This window comes from Bufo gargarizans, unplaced genomic scaffold (assembly GCF_014858855.1).
Source record: "Bufo gargarizans isolate SCDJY-AF-19 unplaced genomic scaffold, ASM1485885v1 original_scaffold_1642_pilon, whole genome shotgun sequence".
In the NCBI taxonomy this organism is placed as follows: domain Eukaryota; kingdom Metazoa; phylum Chordata; class Amphibia; order Anura; family Bufonidae; genus Bufo; species Bufo gargarizans.
Window position 1 is genome coordinate 80,058 of NW_025334451.1, and position 23,254 is coordinate 103,311.

Genomic DNA, 23,254 nt, shown 5'->3' on the forward strand with positions numbered 1-23,254 from the left:
CTATAGGTAACTTAGTATACAGGGAGTGCAGAATTATTAGGCAAATGAGTATTTTGACCACATCATCCTCTTTATGCATGTTGTCTTACTCCAAGCTGTATAGGCTCGAAAGCCTACTACCAATTAAGCATATTAGGTGATGTGCATCTCTGTAATGAGAAGGGGTGTGGTCTAATGACATCAATACCCTATATCAGGTGTGCATAATTATTAGGCAACTTCCTTTCCTTTGGCAAAATGGGTCAAAAGAAGGACTTGACAGGCTCAGAAAAGTCAAAAATAGTGAGATATCTTGCAGAGGGATGCAGCACTCTTAAAATTGCAAAGCTTCTGAAGCGTGATCATCGAACAATCAAGCGTTTCATTCAAAATAGTCAACAGGGTCGCAAGAAGCGTGTGGAAAAACCAAGGCGCAAAATAACTGCCCATGAACTGAGAAAAGTCAAGCGTGCAGCTGCCAAGATGCCACTTGCCACCAGTTTGGCCATATTTCAGAGCTGCAACATCACTGGAGTGCCCAAAAGCACAAGGTGTGCAATACTCAGAGACATGGCCAAGGTAAGAAAGGCTGAAAGACGACCACCACTGAACAAGACACACAAGCTGAAACGTCAAGACTGGGCCAAGAAATATCTCAAGACTGATTTTTCTAAGGTTTTATGGACTGATGAAATGAGAGTGAGTCTTGATGGGCCAGATGGATGGGCCCGTGGCTGGATTCGTAAAGGGCAGAGAGCTCCAGTCCGACTCAGACGCCAGCAAGGTGGAGGTGGAGTACTGGTTTGGGCTGGTATCATCAAAGATGAGCTTGTGGGGCCTTTTCGGGTTGAGGATGGAGTCAAGCTCAACTCCCAGTCCTACTGCCAGTTTCTGGAAGACACCTTCTTCAAGCAGTGGTACAGGAAGAAGTCTGCATCCTTCAAGAAAAACATGATTTTCATGCAGGACAATGCTCCATCACACGCGTCCAAGTACTCTATAGCGTGGCTGGCAAGAAAGGGTATAAAAGAAGAAAATCTAATGACATGGCCTCCTTGTTCACCTGATCTGAATCCCATTGAGAACCTGTGGTCCATCATCAAATGTGAGATTTACAAGGAGGGAAAACAGTACACCTTTCTGAACAGTGTTTGGGAGGCTGTGGTTGCTGCTGCACGCAATGTTGATGGTGAACAAATCAAAACACTGACAGAATCCATGGATGACAGGCTTTTGAGTGTCCTTGCAAAGAAAGGTGGCTATATTGGTCACTGATTTGTTTTTGTTTTGTTTTTGAATGTCAGAAATGTATATTTGTGAATGTTGAGATGTTATATTGGTTTCACTGGTAAAAATTGAAATGGGTATATATTTGTTTTTTGTTAAGTTGCCTAATAATTATGCACCTGCACACACAGATATCCCCCTAAAATAGCTAAAACTAAAAACAAACTAAAAACTACTTCCAAAAATATTCAGCTTTGATATTAATTAGTTTTTTGGGTTCATTGACGACATGGTTGTTGTTCAATAATAAAATTAATTCTCAAAAATACAACTTGCCTAATAATTCTGCACTCCCTGTAAAATAGAGGCTCACCTTGGGGGTTTGATATAAATTGGTGAAGAGAAGCCCAGTCCCTCAAGGAATTGTAATAGAAGACGGTCGTCCTGACTTTGGCGCAAAGAACACCGGTGCAAACACATTGTAAAGCAACAATTATTCTTTATTGTAGAATGTATAAATATTCCAGGATAAAACTTGTTTAGGGGCACTTCCGTCCCCTACATCCGGATGTACAATCCATTCACACCGGTGTTCTTTGCACCAAAGGACGACCGTCTTCCAAAATTTTACAGAGTGGCCAATTACATTTTCAACAGAGAGCAGCCTGCGGTCAGCCATCATGAAAGATCATGCCATATACTTATCTGCCTGCGCTTATGTGGCGATCCCAGCCTCTCTGTGTTGGCATCACTGGCATTATTTTTTTGTTTGTTTGTTTTTATAAAGAGCTATTTCTAAATATGATTGGTATTTATATTAAAAAAGACCTTTCTTTGGCTAGTTTCACACTAGCGGCAGGGGACTCCGGCAGGCTGTTTCGGCAGATGAACAGCCTGTCGGATCCGTCCTGCCGGTACTTCACGTGTGCCCCCAGACTGCCGCGCCGTCCCCATTGTCTATAGTCCCGGCGGTGGCGCGGCAGTGCGCGGCGAGAGGCAGCTGGACTATAAATACTGCATGCAGTCCCCTGCCGCTAATGTAAAAGTACCCTTTTACAATATTTAAAATTATTGTAGCACCACCTAGTCCCTGTCCTCCCTATGTTACATCCACCTTAGGGCTGATTCACACTACTGTGATCAGTCCGGGAAATAAGGACCATGTGTTGGCTGCATCTCTTGAACTGGCCACGGCTCCCCTAACCCGAGCTAACTGCATCATAGAGATTTATTGTCCAGTCAGTCCCTATCTGCAGGACTAATATACTGTATTTATGTGCTACCTACTGTTTGTAAAGCCTGAGCAAATGATGACGGATACATGGCTCCCACAGGAAAGCTTTGGTTTCTTTATTTTGCTGATCGTCAGGGTCCCAGCAGTCAGAACCCCCAAAATCAAATAGTGATGGCATATCCAATGGTTAGGAGCGGAACAGCTCCTTCATTACAGTACCTGACCCAGCAATGTACACTCAATTTTCTCCTTTTTTTTTTTTTCACTTGTATCCTGCAATCTTGGTAACTAAGCTTAATAACTAAAGAACAAACATATTTATTTGTATGCTTTTTTTTAATTATTTTTGCACTGAAAAGTTACAATTTACATAAAGAATAGCACAAAAAGAATCTAGCCTTTTTGTTTAGTGATACAAACAGTAATAAGAATATATCAGTCATTTCACATGTATTTTCTACAGCTAAATTTTTTCTACAAAACAATAAAGGCTCAGATTGTGAACAGTGCTAATTCTGATGTCAGTAGGTCACGTCTAAGATTCATTACTGTTGCTGCCTGGGATAGCCTGGCTTCTTTTAGAGTATTTATTTAGTACATTAAATTTGTTGTCAGGTGTACAGAAGGCACTAACACAACCGCATCGGAGAACATCTGTGTAAGTGTAGACTCTGCGTGTTCCATTAGCGCAAAGAAGCTGGACACTCTTCTTGCCTACTTCAAGTTCTGAGCAGCATGAACATGTGTGCATCATGCTCTTGGTAGCCATAGAGAACCTATGGAATGAACAAAACAAAAAATGACTTTTAAAAAATCCATACCAATAGAGATAAGTAATTTGTAAGCAAGAATCTCTTGTAGTGCAGTAGCAGCCTATAAAGTAAGTTATTTCCCTATATTTTAAAAATTTTAAGTTCGCCTTGGAATAATGACTCTACTAGTGACTGTTTTGTTTTAAATGTTATTTGCATTTATTCATGCATATAAAATAAATTTGTAATCAATTATTACTGTTTAATAAATAAAAACATACTAATGTCTATATTTGTAAAATATCCTGAAAAACCTCAATAAAAATCATTTTGAAAGAAAAAGCAATGAAAAGGCAATGATTGGGAAGGTACTGTTCCTTCCCAATTATTGCCTGCTTGTGAGAGGAGGTGAGAGCTGCATTTACATCTTCTGATTGATTGCACCATAGACTGCAATAGAATACTATTGCTGTCTATGGGATTTTCATAGGCTGCCCGTCAGGCTATGCCTCAGACTCTGCTTTGCAGGCAAATTGCTATGACAGGCCTGGAAGCCTTCACAAAGACCCAGGCTGTCAAAGCAACCGATTGAGCCCTGCGATTATTCTGTGTGGGTACCCTCCCTCTGCCTAAATTCACAGATGCCAGGGTCACTATTGATAGTGTCATTTGACGGGTTAAGTGACCCGGATCTGAGTTATCTGCCAGCAAAAGTCAGTTGTCTTACAAAACCAACCCTCGCTGTATATGGAGTCGTGAGCCCGATCCATACTTCCCCTTATCGCTTATAACATACAGATAAATCATATAGCATTAAGGGGTTAAAGAAATTTGCGATAGGTAAATACTTACACAGAAGTTCCCATGCAGGGGCCTCCACAGAATGTGAGCTCTACTGTTGCCACACAGTCATCTTCTTGCAGGACAGTAATATTTGTACGAACACCACAGTCTTCTGGAACCCTTGATGATTTGGTGACTGATGCTCCTTGAGTAGTGCTAGTAACATTTGATCCTGGAGGAACTGTGCTTGAACCTGATTCTGGAGGAACTGTGCTTGAACCTGATCCTGGAGGAAGAGTGCTCAAACCTGATCCTGGAGGAAGAGTGCTTAAGTCTGATCCTGGAGGAAGAGTGCTTAAGTCTGATCCTGGAGGAAGAGTGCTTAAGTCTGATCCTGGAGAAAGAGTGCTTAAGTCTGATCCTGGAGGAACTGTGCTTGAACCTGATCCTGGAGGAACTGTGCTTGAACCTGATCCTGGAGGAAGAGTGCTCAAACCTGATCCTGGAGGAAGAGTGCTTAAGTCTGATCCTGGAGGAAGAGTGCTTAAGTCTGATCCTGGAGGAAGAGTGCTTAAGTCTGATCCTGGAGGAAGAGTGCTTAAGTCTGATCCTGGAGGAACTGTGCTTGAACCTGATCCTGGAGGAACTGTGCTTGAACCTGATTCTGGAGGAACTGTGCTTAAGTCTGATCCTGGAGGAAGAGTGCTTAAGTCTGATCCTGGAATAGCTGTAGTTAAGACTGTTGAAAAAAAGTATACATTGGTAAAACCATACCTGTCAATCATGTTGATTTTTACATTTTACACTGATGGATTTAGTGGCTTACTAGTGATTATCCCCCCACACCTTTCCCATAAACCATGGAACAACTTAATTTGCTAACATTGAGGATACCCTGCACCTAATAGGCATGGTGATTACATCAACCCTTCCAAATGCCCCTTGGCAGCCACATAACGCAGTCTGCCTCTATGCGATGTACTCTGTTAGATGGACCCCCACCTGTATTATTCTTGGTTATGTTCCTCATAAATAGTGTTATAGACGCATTTCTATAGTTATTGCTTCATGTTTATATGAATGTCCAAAAAAAGCTTTATAATACCATTATCTTGCCGAGGTTGACATGTTCTACAGCAACCATCTTCATCATATGTTATTGAGTTCTAAAATACAAAAATGTTACTTTTTAAGAGAAACATTTTTACAGAAACTGATATATGGAAATTTACTTGCATATTAAGTACCATCTGCCTTTAATTTCTACAATCCAAAAACTGACTCACATTGAAGTTAGATACCCTATCATGTTAATGTTATTGCATTTGACAAAACTTTTGATTTGTCATTAATGTTTTCAAATAATCTGTAGTTCTCTTGTGACAAATCATTGACCCTGATATGGATCTTTTGGCACCCAACCTGTGTAGCGGACAAACATTTGTACTAAAAGGTATGCACATTCATTCAGCAACATAACAGATCAATCTTTTGCATGCTGGGTGTTAAAAGATCCATAGAGTATCACTCTTCTACCGAGAGAATGCATTATTCCAACATTTCTCGTAAGGTTTTTTGGCAGCTCTTCTAAACTTTTAATATGATTACAAAAACCTATATAAAACCAAAAGTAAACTATCAAATAATTTTGGACTCTATAATTTTGTTAACCTACCAGGTCACATCTGCTGATGTCTAACTCCTGGCAAACCTTCTTCACTCTGGTAAGGACGGGCTGACCATTTTCTTCATTACATTCGTAGTAGCTGCATTTACTATTTGCATTACGGTACTTCTCCCCAACCTGAAGTACAAATAAAAGATATTTTGTTAAGAATTCAAGTGTATATATATATATATATATATATATATATATATATATATATATTAGACATCTCGTGACAGCATACCATGAAATTAAATGCTTTGTTTTTCCACCAAACATCTTGAGATACTGCATCTTGAGTCAAGAGGAAGTGGTAAGGAAGAACACGTCTTTTTTAAACAGGGCAAAAAAATTCTTACTGGCCTTAATTACTTTTTAAATTTCTGCATAGAGAGGTAATGGGGCTGAAGTATTTTACCATTTTCAGTTGCATATTCAGACTTTCTTCTACAAAGTACTTGAGCAACACCAGCTATGAGCTGCCATACTTCAGAGTGGTAAGATATATTGCTCTGAGTGGGCATACATACACAGTTATGCCAGTTGGCAGCAATGTCACAATTGGCAGATGATAAAAAGCTGTGTAGTAATTGTTTGAAAATTATTGTTGGTTACCTCAATGTAAACATCAGTGCTGTTATCGTCCTTCATAGCACATTGTTTTGCCACACATTCTCCACAACACTGTCCACTCTTCATTTTGTACTCATAGCCCTAGTGTACAATAAAGGACAACTTAATGATTGATAATTAACTTTAAGGTATTTGGTTGAATATACAAATGCTGTGGGAGATGAGGCTTCAGAAGTAAAAAAACAAAAAAAACTCAAGGTCGAAAAGCATATGAAATGTAAAGATACTGAAATTCATAGAATGAATCATTTTTACAGCTAATGAGTGAAGTTAATAATACTGTGCAATGGCTTAGACAATTCTACTCTCTGATTGTTAAGGACTACAGAATATGCTGGAGCTATATAAATAAAAATGATGATTATTATTATTATTATGAGCTTATATGTTGCTATTTCAGTATGTTATGCAAATTACGATTGAACATGGTCTGAAATGACTTCAAATTTTGCCAGCCAGCTAAAACCAGACATCTTTTTAAGTTCCAATCACATATTGAATTGGCGACACCCTATTCTGTGCTGTAAACTATGAATGTGATTTGTCACATTCCCAGGCAAATAACAATTTAAATATTCCTAGCATTATATATTTAAAGGGGTTGTCAGAGTTCAGAGCCATAATTTCACCCAGGCAGCCCCCCTGAATTGAGCATCAGAGCAGTTCATGCTCCAATGCTCTTCCTTGCCCTGCGCAGGATTGCGCAGGGCAAGTTTTTTTTATTTACAATAACACACTGCTGGGCGGAAGTTTCCAGCCAGCAGTGTGTTCGGTCACTTTACCGGCTCTAATGGGCAGGCTTTAGGGCTTCCCTCGCCATTTTACAGGTTAGGGCAGCGCTAAAGACGCCCATCAGTACTGGTGGAGTCACCGGGCTCACTGCCAGGTGGAAGCCTTTGCCTGGCAGCCTGAAGGAGAGCCCGGTAAGTCACTGGAACTCCACAAAATGACTTTGCCCTGTGCGATTCAGCGCAGGGCAAAGGAGAGCACTGGAGCATGAACTTCTCCAATGCTCTTGTCAGGGGGTCTGCCTGGGTAAATTTCTGGGTATGTCTGGGTTCAGCTCTGAACCCGGACAACCCTTTTAAGTTTCAAAGGAGTTTCCCTATCTATGCGTAGCTCCCTACAAGACATTACTCAATAAATAAGGCTATAGCCAAAGTAATGTAAATGACAGGGAAAAATGAAGAATTCTTACAAGACTGCAAGTAGTGTCACAAACAATAGGTGAACATTTTATAGCATAGAATCCTGAATCACTGTCCATCTCTTGAGAACATTCACATTTTTGGCATGCATCTTTTGGCTGTGGAATGATAGATCCTCTCTGGGGGGGGGGGGGGAGACAAAAAAAAAGCATTATAGTTAATATTTTCAATGACACTAGCATAATTGTGTACATTTACAGTATCAATAAGCATTTGTGCCATCATATCATGCAATCAGTTGCATTATAAATTTGGTGCAACTTCTTAGACCTATTGGATACATTTCTCAAATGTCTCTTCTTTATCCCAGCTAATGGCTGGCGTACAGATGAACTAATGTTGTGCACTAAAATTCTGTGAATTTACAAATCCTCTTAGCCATGTCCCTTTTCTAGACATTTTTGAAACAGTTGAAGTAAATGTTATGATGTTCTTTGAGGCAAACTTTTGTTGCTTGTTGCTTAATATGTCTTTCCAATGGCTTTGTAAGCTGTTTTCCTCTTTTGATAAAATTATGTTTCCCAAACAGCATTTAAAATACCTATAGTAATAACTGATTATTATATTACATAACTATCCTTTTGCAATTAAATTGGAAGAATACAGAAAAGAGATGCAACTAACAGATTCACTTAAGCTGTAGGTTAAAAATAAAAATGCTTTGTTAAAAAAATTACATCAACTGGTGCCTTCCTTTTCATCTTTTCAGCTGTAGATACACAAATTTCCAGGTCCTCTTCTGCCATACAAGATGGCCTCACCACACCATTTATCAGGACTTTCAGATTCATACTGTGCACTTGGTAGAGCAAGATACTTGCTGCTGCCCTTGGATTGGCCAACATTGTTCAAGTGCTGGCCAATCCAAAAGCAGAGCTGGACAAATAGGAAGTCTTGGGGTACCAAATGAACATCTGATGCATTAGGTAGTCTAAGAAGCATTGTGGTCATCTTGGATGGCAGAAGAGAAACCTGGGAATTTGCTGCAGTTTAAAAGATTAAAAGGAGGTCACTAGGTAAGTGTCCAATTCATTAATGTGATTTTTTTTTTGTCTTCAACCAGAGGGTCGCTTAAACGTGGCAGATATTTTAGTGTTGAAGGGGTTGTCGCATCTCAGACATTAATGGCATATCACTAGAATATGCCATCAATGTCAGGTACGTGCAGGTCCTACCCCTGGGACCCAACACCTATCTCCAGAACAGGGCCCTTGAAGTGAAGAAAAGCTCACTACACAAGCACTACCACCAGAGGCAGATTGGCCCTAGACCTTACAGGGAAATTTCCCGGTGGGCCGATGCCCAGGAGGCCACCTGAGCCCTCCTCATGGCCAGCCAGAGGAAGATTTTTGGGGATGTATTTTGTGCTGCTAGCAGTATTTTGTGATGGACTGTGGTATTTGGTATTGCTAGCCCTGCCTTCCATCAATTTGGACCCGACTACAAAATGGGGCCGATTTTAGTATTTTTTCCAAGGCCACTTTAAGTTCCCAGTCCACCCCTGACTACCACCCTTTATTCTCCATTATGGGAATTCTGAATATAGTCAAGCACTGGCTAAGATATTTCCAGCAGTACCATAGAGGTGAACCAAGAGGTGAGCATGCACTTGCTCAGCTATTTTTTAGAACTCCCATAGAAATTAATAGAGAAAGCTGCACATGATAGATACCGCGAAATAGTGAGAAAAGGGGAGAAAATAAGGCAAAAAAGAAAGAATATATAAATACATAGCAGAGAAGAGATTGATTTCATGATCTCACATCAGAGTTCTTTCCTTTTCTTTTTCTCTTTCCTCCCTCCCCTCCTTCCTTCCTCTTTCCTTCCCTTCCCTCTCTCTCCTGTCTCTTTTCTTCCCTGTTCCACTTCCTCCGTTTATTTATTTGTGGGTGCCGGCATATTCGTATCTACGTACCCTCCCACATAGGTTCTTCCATGCTTCGATGTTTGGTGGTGTGTCCGCCCCCCACTCCCTAGCCACTACAACCCGCGCCAGCATTAATCCTTTGGCCCATTAAATTGTTTTTTTCTTTTTCTCTTTTGTATATGACATGAGGAAAGAAACAGGATAGGGATATATTTCTGATGTCTAAGGATAAGTGAGCAACAAATGCATGTGTATATGCAAGAATTATCTTTGTTCATGTCCTGTTGAATTAATGCTTATTGTTATGTCTTGTTTTTGAACTTTTTATACATGATGAAGGAAAGAAAATAAAATAAAAGTATTTAATAAAAAAAAAAAAAAAAGAGAAAGCTGCACATGCGCATTGTGCTCCCCTTCACTTTAGGGGCTCTGTCCAGAAGAGAGGGGCAGGTCTCAGAGGTATAGATCACATATACTAACAATATGCTATCAAAGTCTGGGATGGGCCAAACCCTTTGAATTGGAAAGATACATAAAGGTATTTTTTTTTTTTTCATAGTATGGATTTCAAGACATTTTACCTGATATACATCAGTTCCATGTACACAGACAGAATCAGGAACTGAAAAATTGAAAAAAAGAAGGGTTGTGATTTACTTCTCATAAAAAAAATCAGAGATTATATAATACATGGTGTAACATACAGTGTGTCATTTTGATATTTGATTAATTTCTGCTGTAATAATTTTAATAATAAAGTTTCTATTAAACTAATTCAGTTGTAAATATATCATACTGAAAGAAAACAGGACAACATTCATATACATACCACATGTAATATTAACACAACAGGCACCAGGTGGCAGGAAAGAAACGACTTTGTAGCCAGATCCACATTTTGGCATTAGACATACGCATTCACCACAAGCTGCAAAGCAAATAGATGAACTTAGTGATTAATTTCTCTGTGTAAAGAAATCATTCAAAAAAATGTTTAAATATTTAAAATATTAAATTTATTTATATTTTTTATAGTATTAAAATATTGCGAGCACCCCATGTCACCAGTATTGAAACTATAATTGTGGCAAAATAGACCAGAAAGACAGATGTGCTCTAGACTAAGCGTTTGTATGGGGTATCAGGGAAACTAGTAGGCCCAATGAGTGTTCGGCTATTAGCTATCTAATGTGCTAAAGGTGGCCATACACATTGAACAGCAGTTAGTTGACAGTCGAACAGTAGTAGAACAAACAATGATCTGGTAAATGCTTGTTTCGCAGATGCAGCCCAGTGGCGGATCCAGGGGGGGGGGGCAACGGGGCAATTGCCCCCCCCCCCCCCGAGCTGGCGGCGGGCGGCTGGGCACAGGGAGATGAGCGCTTCCACTGTGCATGCGCTCATCTCCAGTCATCTGTATCGCCGTCCTCAGGACAGTTATACAGATGCCTGCCTGTGCTGCAGTAGGGGAGGGAGAGGCGTGTCCCTTTCCCTTCCTCTGATAGGCTTCCTCTCAGAGGCCGGCGCAGGCAGCGCGATGACGTTATCGCGCCGCCTGAGCCATACAGCGTGGGACACAGGCCAGAAGAGGCCTGCATCGCATCACTGACATGGAGGTAAGTATGTGTTTTTTTTGTTTGTTTTTTATTATATTCAATACTTTTTCTGGCGGGGGCTGTTATTACTGGTAAAGGGGGGGCTGTTATTACTGGCAAAGGGGAGGCTGTTATTACTGGCAAAGGGGGGGCTGTTATTACTGGCAAAGGGGGGGCTACTATTACCGGCAAAGGAGGGGCTGTTATTACTGGCAAAGGGGGGGCTGTTATTACTGGCAAAGGGGGGCTGTTATTACTGGCAAAGGGGGGGCTGTTATTACTGGCAAAGGGGGGGCTGTTATTACTGACGGGGGCTGTTATTACTGGCAAAGGGGGGGCTGTTATTACTGACGAGGGCTGTTATTACTGGCAAAGAAGGGCTGTTATTACTGGCGGGGGCTGTTGTTACTGGCAAAGGGGGGGCTGTTATTACTGGCAAAAGGGGGGCTGTTATTACTGACGGGGGCTGTTATTACTGGCAAAGGGGGGGCTGTTATTACTGGCGGGGGCTGTTATTACTGGCAAAGGGGGCTGTTATTACTTGGGGCTGTTATTACTGGCACAGAGGGGCTGTTATTACTGGGGGCTGTTAATACTGGGGGCTGTTATTACTGGGGGCTGTTATTACTGGGGGCTGTTATTACTGGCACAGGGGGGCTGTTATTACTGGGGGCTGCTATTACTGGCACAGGGGGGCTGCTATTACTGGCATAGGGGCTATTATTACTGGCACATGGGGGGCTGTTAATACTGGCATATGATTGAGGGCACTATAGGGGCATCTACTGAGGCCACAAAGAAGGGGTATTTTATATGGGCTCTCTGTACAGTACAATTTTATACTGGGACAAATGGTGGGTACTATGGGGAAGGGGGGAGAGGAGTACTATGGGGCCATCTACGTGGGGCACTAAGAAGGGGTATTTAATACTTGCAAATTATGGGGGACACTGAGGGCATCTACTGGAGCATTTTATACTGGTACATTATGGGGGGCACTAGGAGGAAGGAGGGTGTGGAGCACTATGGGGTCATTTACTAGGGGCACTATATAGGGGTATTTTATACTGGCATATTATGGAGGCACTATGGGGACATTAGCTCAAATGGGGCATTACAAGGGGGTATTTTTTGCACTGTCACATTATAAGGAGAATTATTACTACTGGGGGGGGGCATTATGGTGGGCTTTATTACTTCCTCATGGTATGACCCCCTAGTAGCAGCACCAGCCTCTCCCTGCTCTGCTATCCCTCTGCCCCTTCTCTAAATCCTTATTATGAAATTTTTCTCACTAGAATAAAATGCATCATCAGCTCCACCGAGCCCCCGGCCAAAGTGTGGAAGTGGCGTCCGAGATGGCCAAGCCAAGTAACTGTAAGTTTTCATGTGAAATATGTTTGTTATACACATATAGCGTACACTGTGCAACAAAATATACAGTATACCGCTACACTGTGGCGTCTGCTCTATAAGCACCATTGTTTTCTGGCGGCGGACAGAAAATAATCTGAAAGTGCCCCTCCCGAGACCAGGCTCTGGATCCGCCACTGATGCAGCCATACACATTTTAGTCCGTATTGTCTGTTACAGTTATTCATACTGCCCATACACGTTCAAGGAAACCAGACGATAAGATCTTTTGGAGAACCTTCTTTCAAAGAAAGATATTTTGTGAACAAAATATCTTTCTTTGAACAAAAGAGCTTTCATTCAACCAACTTCTTTTGTCTGATGTTTGAATGGAAATTCTTTTGTTTGGCCAACTTCTTTTGAAACTATAATAGTCTATTATCGGTTGGCTAAAATGATTGTTTGTTGTTAAATTTCACCACATGAAGTTTCGTTTTGGTTGAAATCATACATTTTGATCAACTTTAGACCTAACCTTACTCCTCCATCAACTCTTTATTAAACAGATATCTAGCAGCAAACACTTGTCTTAGTTTATATTTGCACATCCAGCATATTCAGTGATGTGCCAGATGAATATAAACAATCCCAGCATGGGATCAGTTATGCCTTCAGTTTCTTCAGTTTCCCTCTGGTGTTCTCTGCACAATTCTAGAGGGGAACTGAGCAGGATTGCCAGATGTATGCGAAACTGGCCTTAATTTTGTGGACTGAAAAATATGCTAATTTGCCATTGTTTTTTTTTTTGTTTTGTTTTTAATGCCCTCGTTGTGGGATAAAACTGTATATTATTTAAATTATTGCTTTTATTTTTTTTATGCTTTACTACTTTTAACCACAATAATAAACTCTGACACCCATAACTTTCTTATACTGCCATCTACAAAGCTGTGTTGGGCCCTTTTTTTGGAGTATGAGCTGTAGTTATTATTGATACCATTTTGGTGTGCATATGACTTTTTGATCACTTTTTCCTTAATTCATTATCTGGGCAAGCTGACCAAAAACAGCATATTGATGGGGGGGCCCCCCCCCCCCCCCCCCATTACAGTGTTTACCAGGCAGCATAAATACTTCTATATTTCAATAGTTTGGACATTTTCAGACACAGCAATACCAATTATGATTTTTTTTTTTATTATTTTCATATGTAAAATTGGGAAAGGGGGTATTAAAATTTTTAATGCTTTAGTTTTTTCATATTTTCAAAAACATTATTTTTAAACTTTTTTCTACTTTCATTTTAGTACTCCAGGGGACTTGGACAGTTGATCACTTGTTTCCTTATACCATAGATGCAATAGTTTACTATCATTGATAATTTTCAAAGATTTTTACCTTCGGTGTTAGGGGCTGTTCACATGTCCTTTTTGCTGTACGTCAGAAGGATGCGCTTAGACCCACAATAATAAACGTACACAACATGTATGCAACTTATTTTTAAAATAAAAATTTGAAGACATTAAAGGAAATCTGTCACCAGGATAATCGCTATTGAAGTAAAGCCTTAGCCTTTTAGCACTTAGTACCTTATTTCAAGATTTGCCTTTGTTTCAGCAAGATGATGTTTTCTATCTTCTAAAAATCCAGTTTATTTGGTATGCAAATAAGCCAGTAAGGTGCCCAAAGGGGTGTTATTCTTGCAGGAAGGAGTCCAGGCACGCCTCCTGCCACAATGTGTCCACCCACCCCTCCTACATAACATTCAAGCCATAACTCCACCCCCTTTTCACTGCTATATTACATTTAAATCTTGTGCCTGTGTACTGCCTGTCCCACTGAGGGCATCAGCCTCCACTCTACAACTGGGCATGCGCCGAACCCAGTGACGTAAGTGATGCACTCCTCCTCTTTTTCTTTCAAGCACAGGCTGAATACATCACTGGGCTTGGCGCATGAGCAGTTGTAAAGTGGAGTCTGATGCCCTCAGTGGGACAAGCAGTGCGCAGCCTGTGTTTTGCACTGCCATGCACAAGATTTAAAATTGATACAGCAGGGATAAGGGGGCAGAGTTATGCTTTGAATATGATGTAGTAGGGGATGGGTGGATACATTGTTGGCAGAGGGTGGGCTTGGGCACTAGCAGGAGGCTTGCCTGGGCTCCTTCCTGCAAGAATAACGACCCTCTGGGCACCTAACTGGCTAATTTGCCTACAAAATAAAATAAAAATTCAGACGACAGAAAACATCTATTACTGAAACAAAAGCACATCTGGAAATAAGGTACTAAGTGCTATTAGGCTATGGCTTTATTTCAATAGCAATTATCCGGGTGACAGATTTCTGAAAAAAATGGATACGTTTAACGGATGGAAACATGTTGTCTTACTAGCGTTAAATTCTAAGAGCAGCATCATGGAATATTACTACGACAAACATTTTGAAGATTTTTTTATGTCTATTTTTCATTGCTAACAGACTTGAAACTTATTCAATATCACTGCACTTACTGTTAGCAGTTGAGGGTGCTGTAGAACTGAATAAGGTTGTTAATGATACAGCGGTTGATCCAGTTGTGGATGACACGTTGGTAGATGTCGATATAAATGGTGATGAACTTGATAGAGTTGATGTAGTCACGGATGTTGATTTAACAGAGTATGTTGTTGAAGATATAGGGGTTGTAGATGTTGAAGTTGATGTAGGAGTTGTGAACTTTGATCCTGTTGTGCCAGGTGTTGTTGGTCCACCAGGTGTTGTTGATCCAATAGGTGTTGTTGATCCACTAGTTGTTGTTGTGGGGCAATCCGCACCAAATCTTTCCAGTTGGCAGCCCCTGCTACATTTTGCAGAGTATTCACAACCACTCTTATCAGCTATTTTATAGATGGTCTCACCTATTTAAATATTAAATATAACAATCAAACATTAGTAAGAAATGAAAAAATTTGCATTGCCAGTAAATGCATTGCCAAATGGTAAAAAAATTAAATTAAAATAAATATATATATATATATATATATATATATATACATATCAATGTGATCAACCAAAAGCTGTCATGCATATATAAACAAATAATATTTGTCAACATCCAGCTGCAGTTCTAATTACGGATACTGTATAAGGTGTAGCCGTAGGCAAAGCTAAACTTATTGTACAGTAAACAATTAAAACAATTATAAGCAGACATCTCAGCTGAAAGATGTGTCTACGTGGAGATCAGAAATACCTCTTAAATCTGCAGTTTAATAAAAATGATGGCTTGCAAAGTAGAAAATGTTTATTGTTTGGTGAATTGAAAACAAAAAAACACAGAAACATTTTTGGGAGTATATTTTTTTGTTCACCACTTTTTAAAAGTTTATCCGATCTAATCTAAATTATAATCATGTGCAAATGTAACTTAAATTGTCACATTAAAAAATAAACTGTTCAAAAAGCAAGCTGCCTTTAAACAATTGTGATGCAACTAAACATTTCCACTTCAAAAATATTTCCAAAATCTGCCCCTTTTGTTACTGTACAAAAACAAACACTCATTGTTATTCTGATTCATTCTTGTCTTCATCACTGTAACGTTAAATCTCCATTCACACATCCGCAATTGTTTACCTATTCATTTCTATGGGGCCGCACGGTGTGTGGCCCGGATCCGGAATAGCGGACCTGCACTTCCGGGTCCACAATTCCGATCCCGAAAAAAAAATAGAACATGTCCTATTCTTGTCCACAATAGCGGACAAGAATAGGCATATTCTATTAGTAACGGCGATGTGCGGTCCGCAAAATGCGGAACGCACATTGCCGGTTTCCGTGTTTTGCGGATCCGCAAAACACACACGGATGTGTGAATGGACCATTACTCTCCCCACTCCAATCTATCCTAAATGCAGAAGACAGGCTCATCTTTCTGTTTAGCTGCTACTCCGATGTCTTTACCTTGTGCCGTTTACTACACTGGTTGAACATCACTCTTACCCACAAAGCTCTCCATAGTACTGGCACTCTCTACCACTCTACCTGTGCTCTGTTCTGTCAATGATCAAAGATTAAATTCCTCCATAACTGGAACTTGCCAGTCTCATCTCCAAGAATTTTCTTGAGCTACACCAGTTCTCTAGATGCACTCCCCCAGAAATACAGTTTACAGCTTTAAAGAGGTTGTCAAACGAAAAATATTCAGTAGTTTTCAAACCAGATGCTGAATTTAAATACTTTTTAAATTGCATGTAATGAAAAATTTAGTAGATCCACTGAGTTGTTTAATAAAATGTATCTGTATGACACCATCTTCTCTTTTTTCTATTTCTACCTCACTGAGGTGGACACACTTGCTCAGTTTCATCCTTCAACTTCCTCCTAAGCTGTAATAGGGATAGAGCAGCAGCAGAAAAGACACACTTCCTGAGTTGAAGCAGAATAGACACCCTTCCGGAACCGCCAGCTTGATATAAATGTAGCAGAGTAATTGGAATTATGATTGGGAGATTCTTTGGATCCATGTGAGTTAAACGACTGGTTCTTGCTTTGGTATAACAAGATTGTCATGTATATGTCAATATATGGTGTTAAGACTGGTTTTGATTTTTTTTTACAATAGTCATGGGATAACCCCTTTAAAGGGGTTGTCCGAGTTATGAAAAACAAAATATAGCACTGAAAACTGATATATAACCGAGGTAAGCAAGTTTTATGCAAAAAAAAAAATATTTTTCCTTATTTCCCTAGTTCTTTTCTGGCCCTTTGTTTACATGCAATAAAAACAATCTCTGCCCCTCCCCCTGCTCTGCAAAGGGAGTGAATACAAAAGCTGCCCTGAGTGACATGTCTGCCTGCTGGGTGACTCTGCACTCTGCAGCATGTTGTATGTGTAGGACTACAAGTTCCAGCTGTATAATAAGGGAGTGGATACAAAAGCTGCCCTGAGTGCTGGGAGACTCTGCAGCAAGTTGTATGTGTAGGACTACATGTCCCACCTGTAAAATGACACTGCTAATACACACAGGATCTTCCCCCTACCTTCTTGTGTAATGCTCTCTCTAGTATGTTAGCTCCAGTGCCCAGAATTGTCTCCTCACTGTCTGCAGAGCTGTGCAGCTGAAGGGGTTAAGAATCCTAGCAGAGAGTAAACGGCAGTGAAGGGGGGGTGGCTAGCACAATGACGTCTCGTTTACAGGCTTGTAAACGATCTTTATCAGAGCAGGGAGAGAAGCTGACATCACAGGTCATGTGACCCTCAGTGAAATCTGAGAAACCAGCCACTGGAGATAAAGTAAGTTAATTGGAAAGCTGTTACATTTGCCCAGTTAGGAACATAGAAGGAACAAAAAATAACTTGGATAACCCCTTTAAGTGTAACCTAAATCATATATATTTAGGGTAACCTATTATATTACTTATTCTAATTGTTCTCTGTAAACCAGTGATGAGTGTCAGGGGCAATATTCAAATTCACGATATTTCGCGAATATTTCGGCAAATATTCTTCATATATTAGCGAATTCGAGAATTTGTGATATCCAATAATTATTTTCATGAATGTGAAAATCGGCAATCGGAAAACCTGCGATAAAAATTTGCAATACAAAAATTTGCGATCCACACTACTCCTAAAGTGAAAGATGTTGCAGTATTCTGATTGGCCCACAAGCAAGAAGCAGTGAGGGATCATGGGTACCGATGAAAAAAATATTTGCAATTACGAAGATATAGCACTATATTCTAGATATTCGCGAATTCTCGAAGTGGCGATATTTGCGATTAGAATATTTGCGATCAAAACTACTGTAGACTCCTTATATTATTCTTCAGAACCGTATACCTTCATTAAATAGTACCCCTAACACTCCATGCACTCAAATGTGCCTCATATCTGTACATACACAGATACTGAATGTTGATTGACTTATGCTGATTTATATGTACTACCCTAGACAACTCTCTGATAGCAAAGTTAATTCCCAACACCAAAAGCTTTAGGTGCTCCTTGAAAACACATCTTTTATGAGTGGCCTATCACATTCCTTAATCTAACTCTTCTCCATTCACCTCCTTAGACATATTTTCTTGCAACAGAACCAACCATACACCATGCACTCAAAAACATTACAGAAATTGGCTGTTCCTTGACTCGTGCAGCTTAATGCTTCCCTACAGAGGAATTAGGATGTTAAAGTGGCACCGGAAATAAAAAAAAGTTAAAGTGGCCCCATGTTGTAAGCTGGTTCAAATTAACAAAAGGGAGAACAGAAGTAGAAGGGGCAGTGAAATCATAGCGCAGTACAAGATACGGCTCCTGCAGCACTAAATACTGCCTCAGCAGAATCAAATAGAACAGTGCAGCACATAATACTGCTGCCCTTGCTGCAATATTCTACTGTTTCAACGTACTAAAGAGAGTGCATTAGATTATGTATCTGGCTGGCGGTTATGATTAGGGCTCGAGAAGCCCCTGGGCATTGGCAAACTGGGAAATTTCCCTGTAGAGTCTATGGCTCAAGCTCAGCAATTTAGTTACTGTAAGATGATTAGACCACTGCTTGAAAAAGACATACTTAAGACTTTGGTTACCATATTTCCTCAGAGACTGTGAGGTATGGCAAGCAGGATAATCTACACCTTGTTTGTATAGTTATTTTGTTAATTAAACTGCAATGTCTGATTTTGTCTGCAAATGTACCCTCTGATTGTAAAGTTCTCAAAAATAGTTTAGCAGTATGTAAAAAATTAAATTGCACTATAATATTAAAATAAGTAGTAAAAGTAGTAGTAGAAGCAATAGAAGAATAACTGACTACAAACTTCATACCATACTTACCAGGTGAGAAAAGTGAGTTATTTACTTGACAGAAACAAATTGGTGGTGTGCTCATTGTTGAGATTGATGTGGATGTTGGCGACGTCTGAGAATAGATTGTGCTTGTTCCTGATGTAATCTTTGTGCTACTAGAAGATAAAACACTTGTAGATAAAGGAGTAGTATAAGAAGTAGATGACACTGATGATGTAGTAAAAGATGAAGTAGATGTTGGTGAAGTTGTTGTTCCAGAAGTAGAAGTAAACGTATAAGGGGTATGAGATGTAACAGTTGTTAATGTTGTAGATTGAGATGTTGAACTTGTAGGAGGTGATGAGGATGGTGATGATGAGAAGGTTGATTTTGTAGTAGTCATAGTTCCACTTGTTGAAATAGTTAAATAAGAAGATGATGTTGGGATTGTCTTAGTTGTGCTTAATGTTGATGTGGTTGAACTAGAGGTGGCTGTACTGCTTGTGGATGTAAAAGAAACAAAGGTGGATGTGGGGGTTGACCTTATTGAGGTTGATGGTGAAGTGGTTGTGGTTTGGCTTGTTGGTGTAGTAGAATGAGAGGTTGATGTTGGGTTTGTCTTGGTTGTGCTTATAGTTGAAATGGGGCTGGTTGTTTTCTCAATTATAGTTGTAGAATGATAATATGGTGGTGTAGATGTTTTAGTTGAGATAGAGGTGGTTGGTGTTTCACTTGTAGATTCGGTAAGTGCTGTTGTTTCACCACAGACTTTGGAACAGCATAGTACCCTAATACTATAATAGTCACATACTGGTGCATCAATTCCTTCCTGTCTGGCCAGTAGGCAAGCAATAGCAGTGTCCCTGTTACACTGTGATACTGAATTTTTCTTCTTGATGCTCAAGTCTGATCTTACGTTACACTCAATTTCACTAGCCATTTGCTGTGTTGAACATATTCCATAACCAACGACCTTTAGTAGCTCTGAGCTATCAACATCTTTACCAGACTGGAAGATTGTGGGTAAATCGGCTTCCTCGCTTGAAAAGTCTTTAAAAACCTTGTTTATTATTTCATTTAAGAATCCTTTATCTGTTTTGCTGACTTTTTCTTGAGAATCACTTCTTCCAGAGTTACCGTTTTGGTTTTCTTCGCTTGAAGAACTTTTGAAAATTCTTTTGATGAATTCATTGAAATATCCTTTACTGGGCTTGCTGTCATTCTGTTTAGAATCTTTTCTTCCTGAGTTACGGCTATGGTCTTCTTCACTTGAGGAGCCCTTGAAAAGCTTTTTCAGCACTTCATTGAAGTATCCTTTATTGGGAGGTGTAACTTTTTCCTTAGAACCCTTTGCAGAGGTGCTATCTTTTTTATTGGGGGAGCCCTTAGAGGGTTGACGAGGCTCTTCACTGGAATCACTTCCTGATAAACTTTCTCCTTCTTTAACAGACTTTGTTGGTGTATCGTTACCTTCCATAAATGATGACCAATAGCATTTCATGGAATATGCGTATGGACAAGTTGTTGAAGAAGTAGTTGAAACACTGGTTGATGAATGAGTGGGCGGTGTTGATGAAACTGTCGTTCCACTTGTACTCCTACTTGTAGAAACAGGGGTAGATGTGGGGGTTGACCTCGTTGAGGTTGATGGTGAAGTAGTTGTGGTTTTGCTTGTTGTTGTAGTAGAATAAGAGGTTGATATTGGGGTTGTCTTGGTTGTGCTTATAGTTGAAATGGGGCTGGTTGTTCTCTCACTTGTAGTTGTAGAATCATAATATGGTGGTGTAGATGTTTTAGTTGAGATAGAGGTGGTTGGTGTAGAAACAGAGGTAGATGTGGGGGTTGACCTTATTGAGGTTGATAGTGAAGTGGTTGTGGTTTGGCTTGTTGGTGTAGTAGAATGAGAGGTTGATGTTGGGGTTGTCTTGGTTGTGCTTATAGTTGAAATGGGGCTGGTTGTTTTCTCACTTATAGTTGTAGAATGATAATATGGTGATGTAGATGTTTTAGTTGAGATAGAGGTGGTTGGTGTTTCACTTGTAGATTCGGTAAGTGCTGTTGTTTCACCACAGACTTTAGAACAGCATAGTACCCTTATACTATAATAGTCACATACTGGTGCATCGATTCCTTCCTGTCTGGCCAGTAGGCAAGCAATAGCAGTGTCCCTGTTACACTGTGATACTGAATTTTTCTTCTTGATGCTCAAGTCTGATCTTACGTTACACTCAATTTCACTGGCCATTTGCTGTGTTGAACATATTCCATAACCAACGACCTTTAGTAGCTCTGAGCTATCAACATCTTTACCAGACTGGAAGATTGTGGGTAAATCGGCTTCCTCGCTTGAAAAGTCTTTAAAAACCTTGTTTATTATTTCATTTAAGAATCCTTTATCTGTTTTGCTGACTTTTTCTTGAGAATCACTTCTTCCAGAGTTACCGTTTTGGTTTTCTTCGCTTGAAGAACTTTTGAAAATTCTTTTGATGAATTCATTGAAATATCCTTTACTGGGCTTGCTGTCATTCTGTTTAGAATCTTTTCTTCCTGAGTTACGGCTATGGTCTTCTTCACTTGAGGAGCCCTTGAAAAGCTTTTTCAGCACTTCATTGAAGTATCCTTTATTGGGAGGTGTAACTTTTTCCTTAGAACCCTTTGCAGAGGTGCTATCTTTTTTATTGGGGGAGCCCTTAGAGGGTTGACGAGGCTCTTCACTGGAATCACTTCCTGATAAACTTTCTCCTTCTTTAACAGACTTTGTTGGTGTATCGTTACCTTCCATAAATGATGACCAATAGCATTTCATGGAATATGCGTATGGACAAGTTGTTGAAGAAGTAGTTGAAACACTGGTTGATGAATGAGTGGGCGGTGTTGATGAAACTGTCGTTCCACTTGTACTCCTACTTGTAGAAACAGGGGTAGATGTGGGGGTTGACCTCGTTGAGGTTGATGGTGAAGTAGTTGTGGTTTTGCTTGTTGTTGTAGTAGAATAAGAGGTTGATATTGGGGTTGTCTTGGTTGTGCTTATAGTTGAAATGGGGCTGGTTGTTCTCTCACTTGTAGTTGTAGAATCATAATATGGTGGTGTAGATGTTTTAGTTGAGATAGAGGTGGTTGGTGTAGAAACAGAGGTAGATGTGGGGGTTGACCTTATTGAGGTTGATGGTGAAGTGGTTGTGGTTTGGCTTGTTGGTGTAGTAGAATAAGAGGTTGATATTGGGGTTGTCTTGGCTGTGCTTATAGTTGAAATGGGGCTGGTTGTTCTCTCACTTGTAGTTGTAGAATCATAATATGGTGGTGTAGATGTTTTAGTTGAGATAGAGGTGGTTGGTGTAGAAACAGAGGTAGATGTGGGGGTTGACCTTATTGAGGTTGATGGTGAAGTGGTTGTGGTTTGGCTTGTTGGTGTAGTAGAATGAGAGGTTGATGTTGGGGTTGTCTTGGTTGTGCTTATAGTTGAAATGGGGCTGGTTGTTTTCTCACTTATAGTTGTAGAATGATAATATGGTGGTGTAGATGTTTTAGTTGAGATAGAGGTGGTTGGTGTTTCACTTGTAGATTCGGTATAAACTCTTGTTTCACCACAGACTTTAGAACAGCATAGTACCCTAATACTATAATAGTCACATACTGGTGCATCAATTCCTTCCTGTCTGGCCAGTAGGCAAGCAATAGCAGTGTCCCTGTTACACTGTGATACTGAATTTTTATTCTTGATGCTCAAGTCTGATCTTACGTTACACTCAATTTCACTGGCCATTTGCTGTGTTGAACATATTCCATAACCAACGACCTTTAGTAGCTCTGAGCTATCGACATCTTTACCAGACTGGAAGATTGTGGGTAAATCGGCTTCCTCGCTTGAAAAGTCTTTAAAAACCTTGTTGATTATTTCATTTAAGAATCCTTTATCTGTTTTGCTGACTTTTTCTTGAGAATCACTTCTTCCAGAGTTGCCGTTTTGGTTTTCTTCGCTTGAAGAACTTTTAAAAATTCTTTTGATGAATTCATTGAAATATCCTTTACTGGGCTTGCTGTCATTCTGTTTAGAATCTTTTCTTCCTGAGTTACGGCTTTGGTCTTCTTCACTTGAGGAGCCCTTGAAAAGCTTTTTCAGCACTTCATTGAAGTATCCTTTATTGGGAGGTGTAACTTTTTCCTTAGAACCCTTTGCAGAGCTGC

The 23,254-nt window shown here is 40.0% G+C and overlaps 1 protein-coding gene across 1 annotated transcript in view; it reads right to left on the reverse strand.

The window, feature by feature from the left end:
- Positions 1-2,975: 2,975 nt before the first annotated feature.
- The window catches only part of LOC122923482 (mucin-19-like), a gene marked incomplete at its 5' end in the record, with an annotated part of 44,103 nt that continues 23,824 nt past the window's right edge, over positions 2,976-23,254 (reverse strand). The window contains 11 exons of the mRNA XM_044274301.1: positions 2,976-3,216; positions 4,045-4,714; positions 5,081-5,141; positions 5,651-5,779; positions 6,100-6,153; positions 6,257-6,355; positions 7,849-7,982; positions 8,244-8,465; positions 10,179-10,277; positions 14,808-15,194; positions 19,118-23,206. Of these exons, the coding sequence (XP_044130236.1) occupies positions 2,976-3,216; positions 4,045-4,714; positions 5,081-5,141; positions 5,651-5,779; positions 6,100-6,153; positions 6,257-6,355; positions 7,849-7,982; positions 8,244-8,465; positions 10,179-10,277; positions 14,808-15,194; positions 19,118-23,206 (6,185 nt within the window). The remainder of the gene's footprint in view (positions 3,217-4,044; positions 4,715-5,080; positions 5,142-5,650; positions 5,780-6,099; positions 6,154-6,256; positions 6,356-7,848; positions 7,983-8,243; positions 8,466-10,178; positions 10,278-14,807; positions 15,195-19,117; positions 23,207-23,254) is intronic.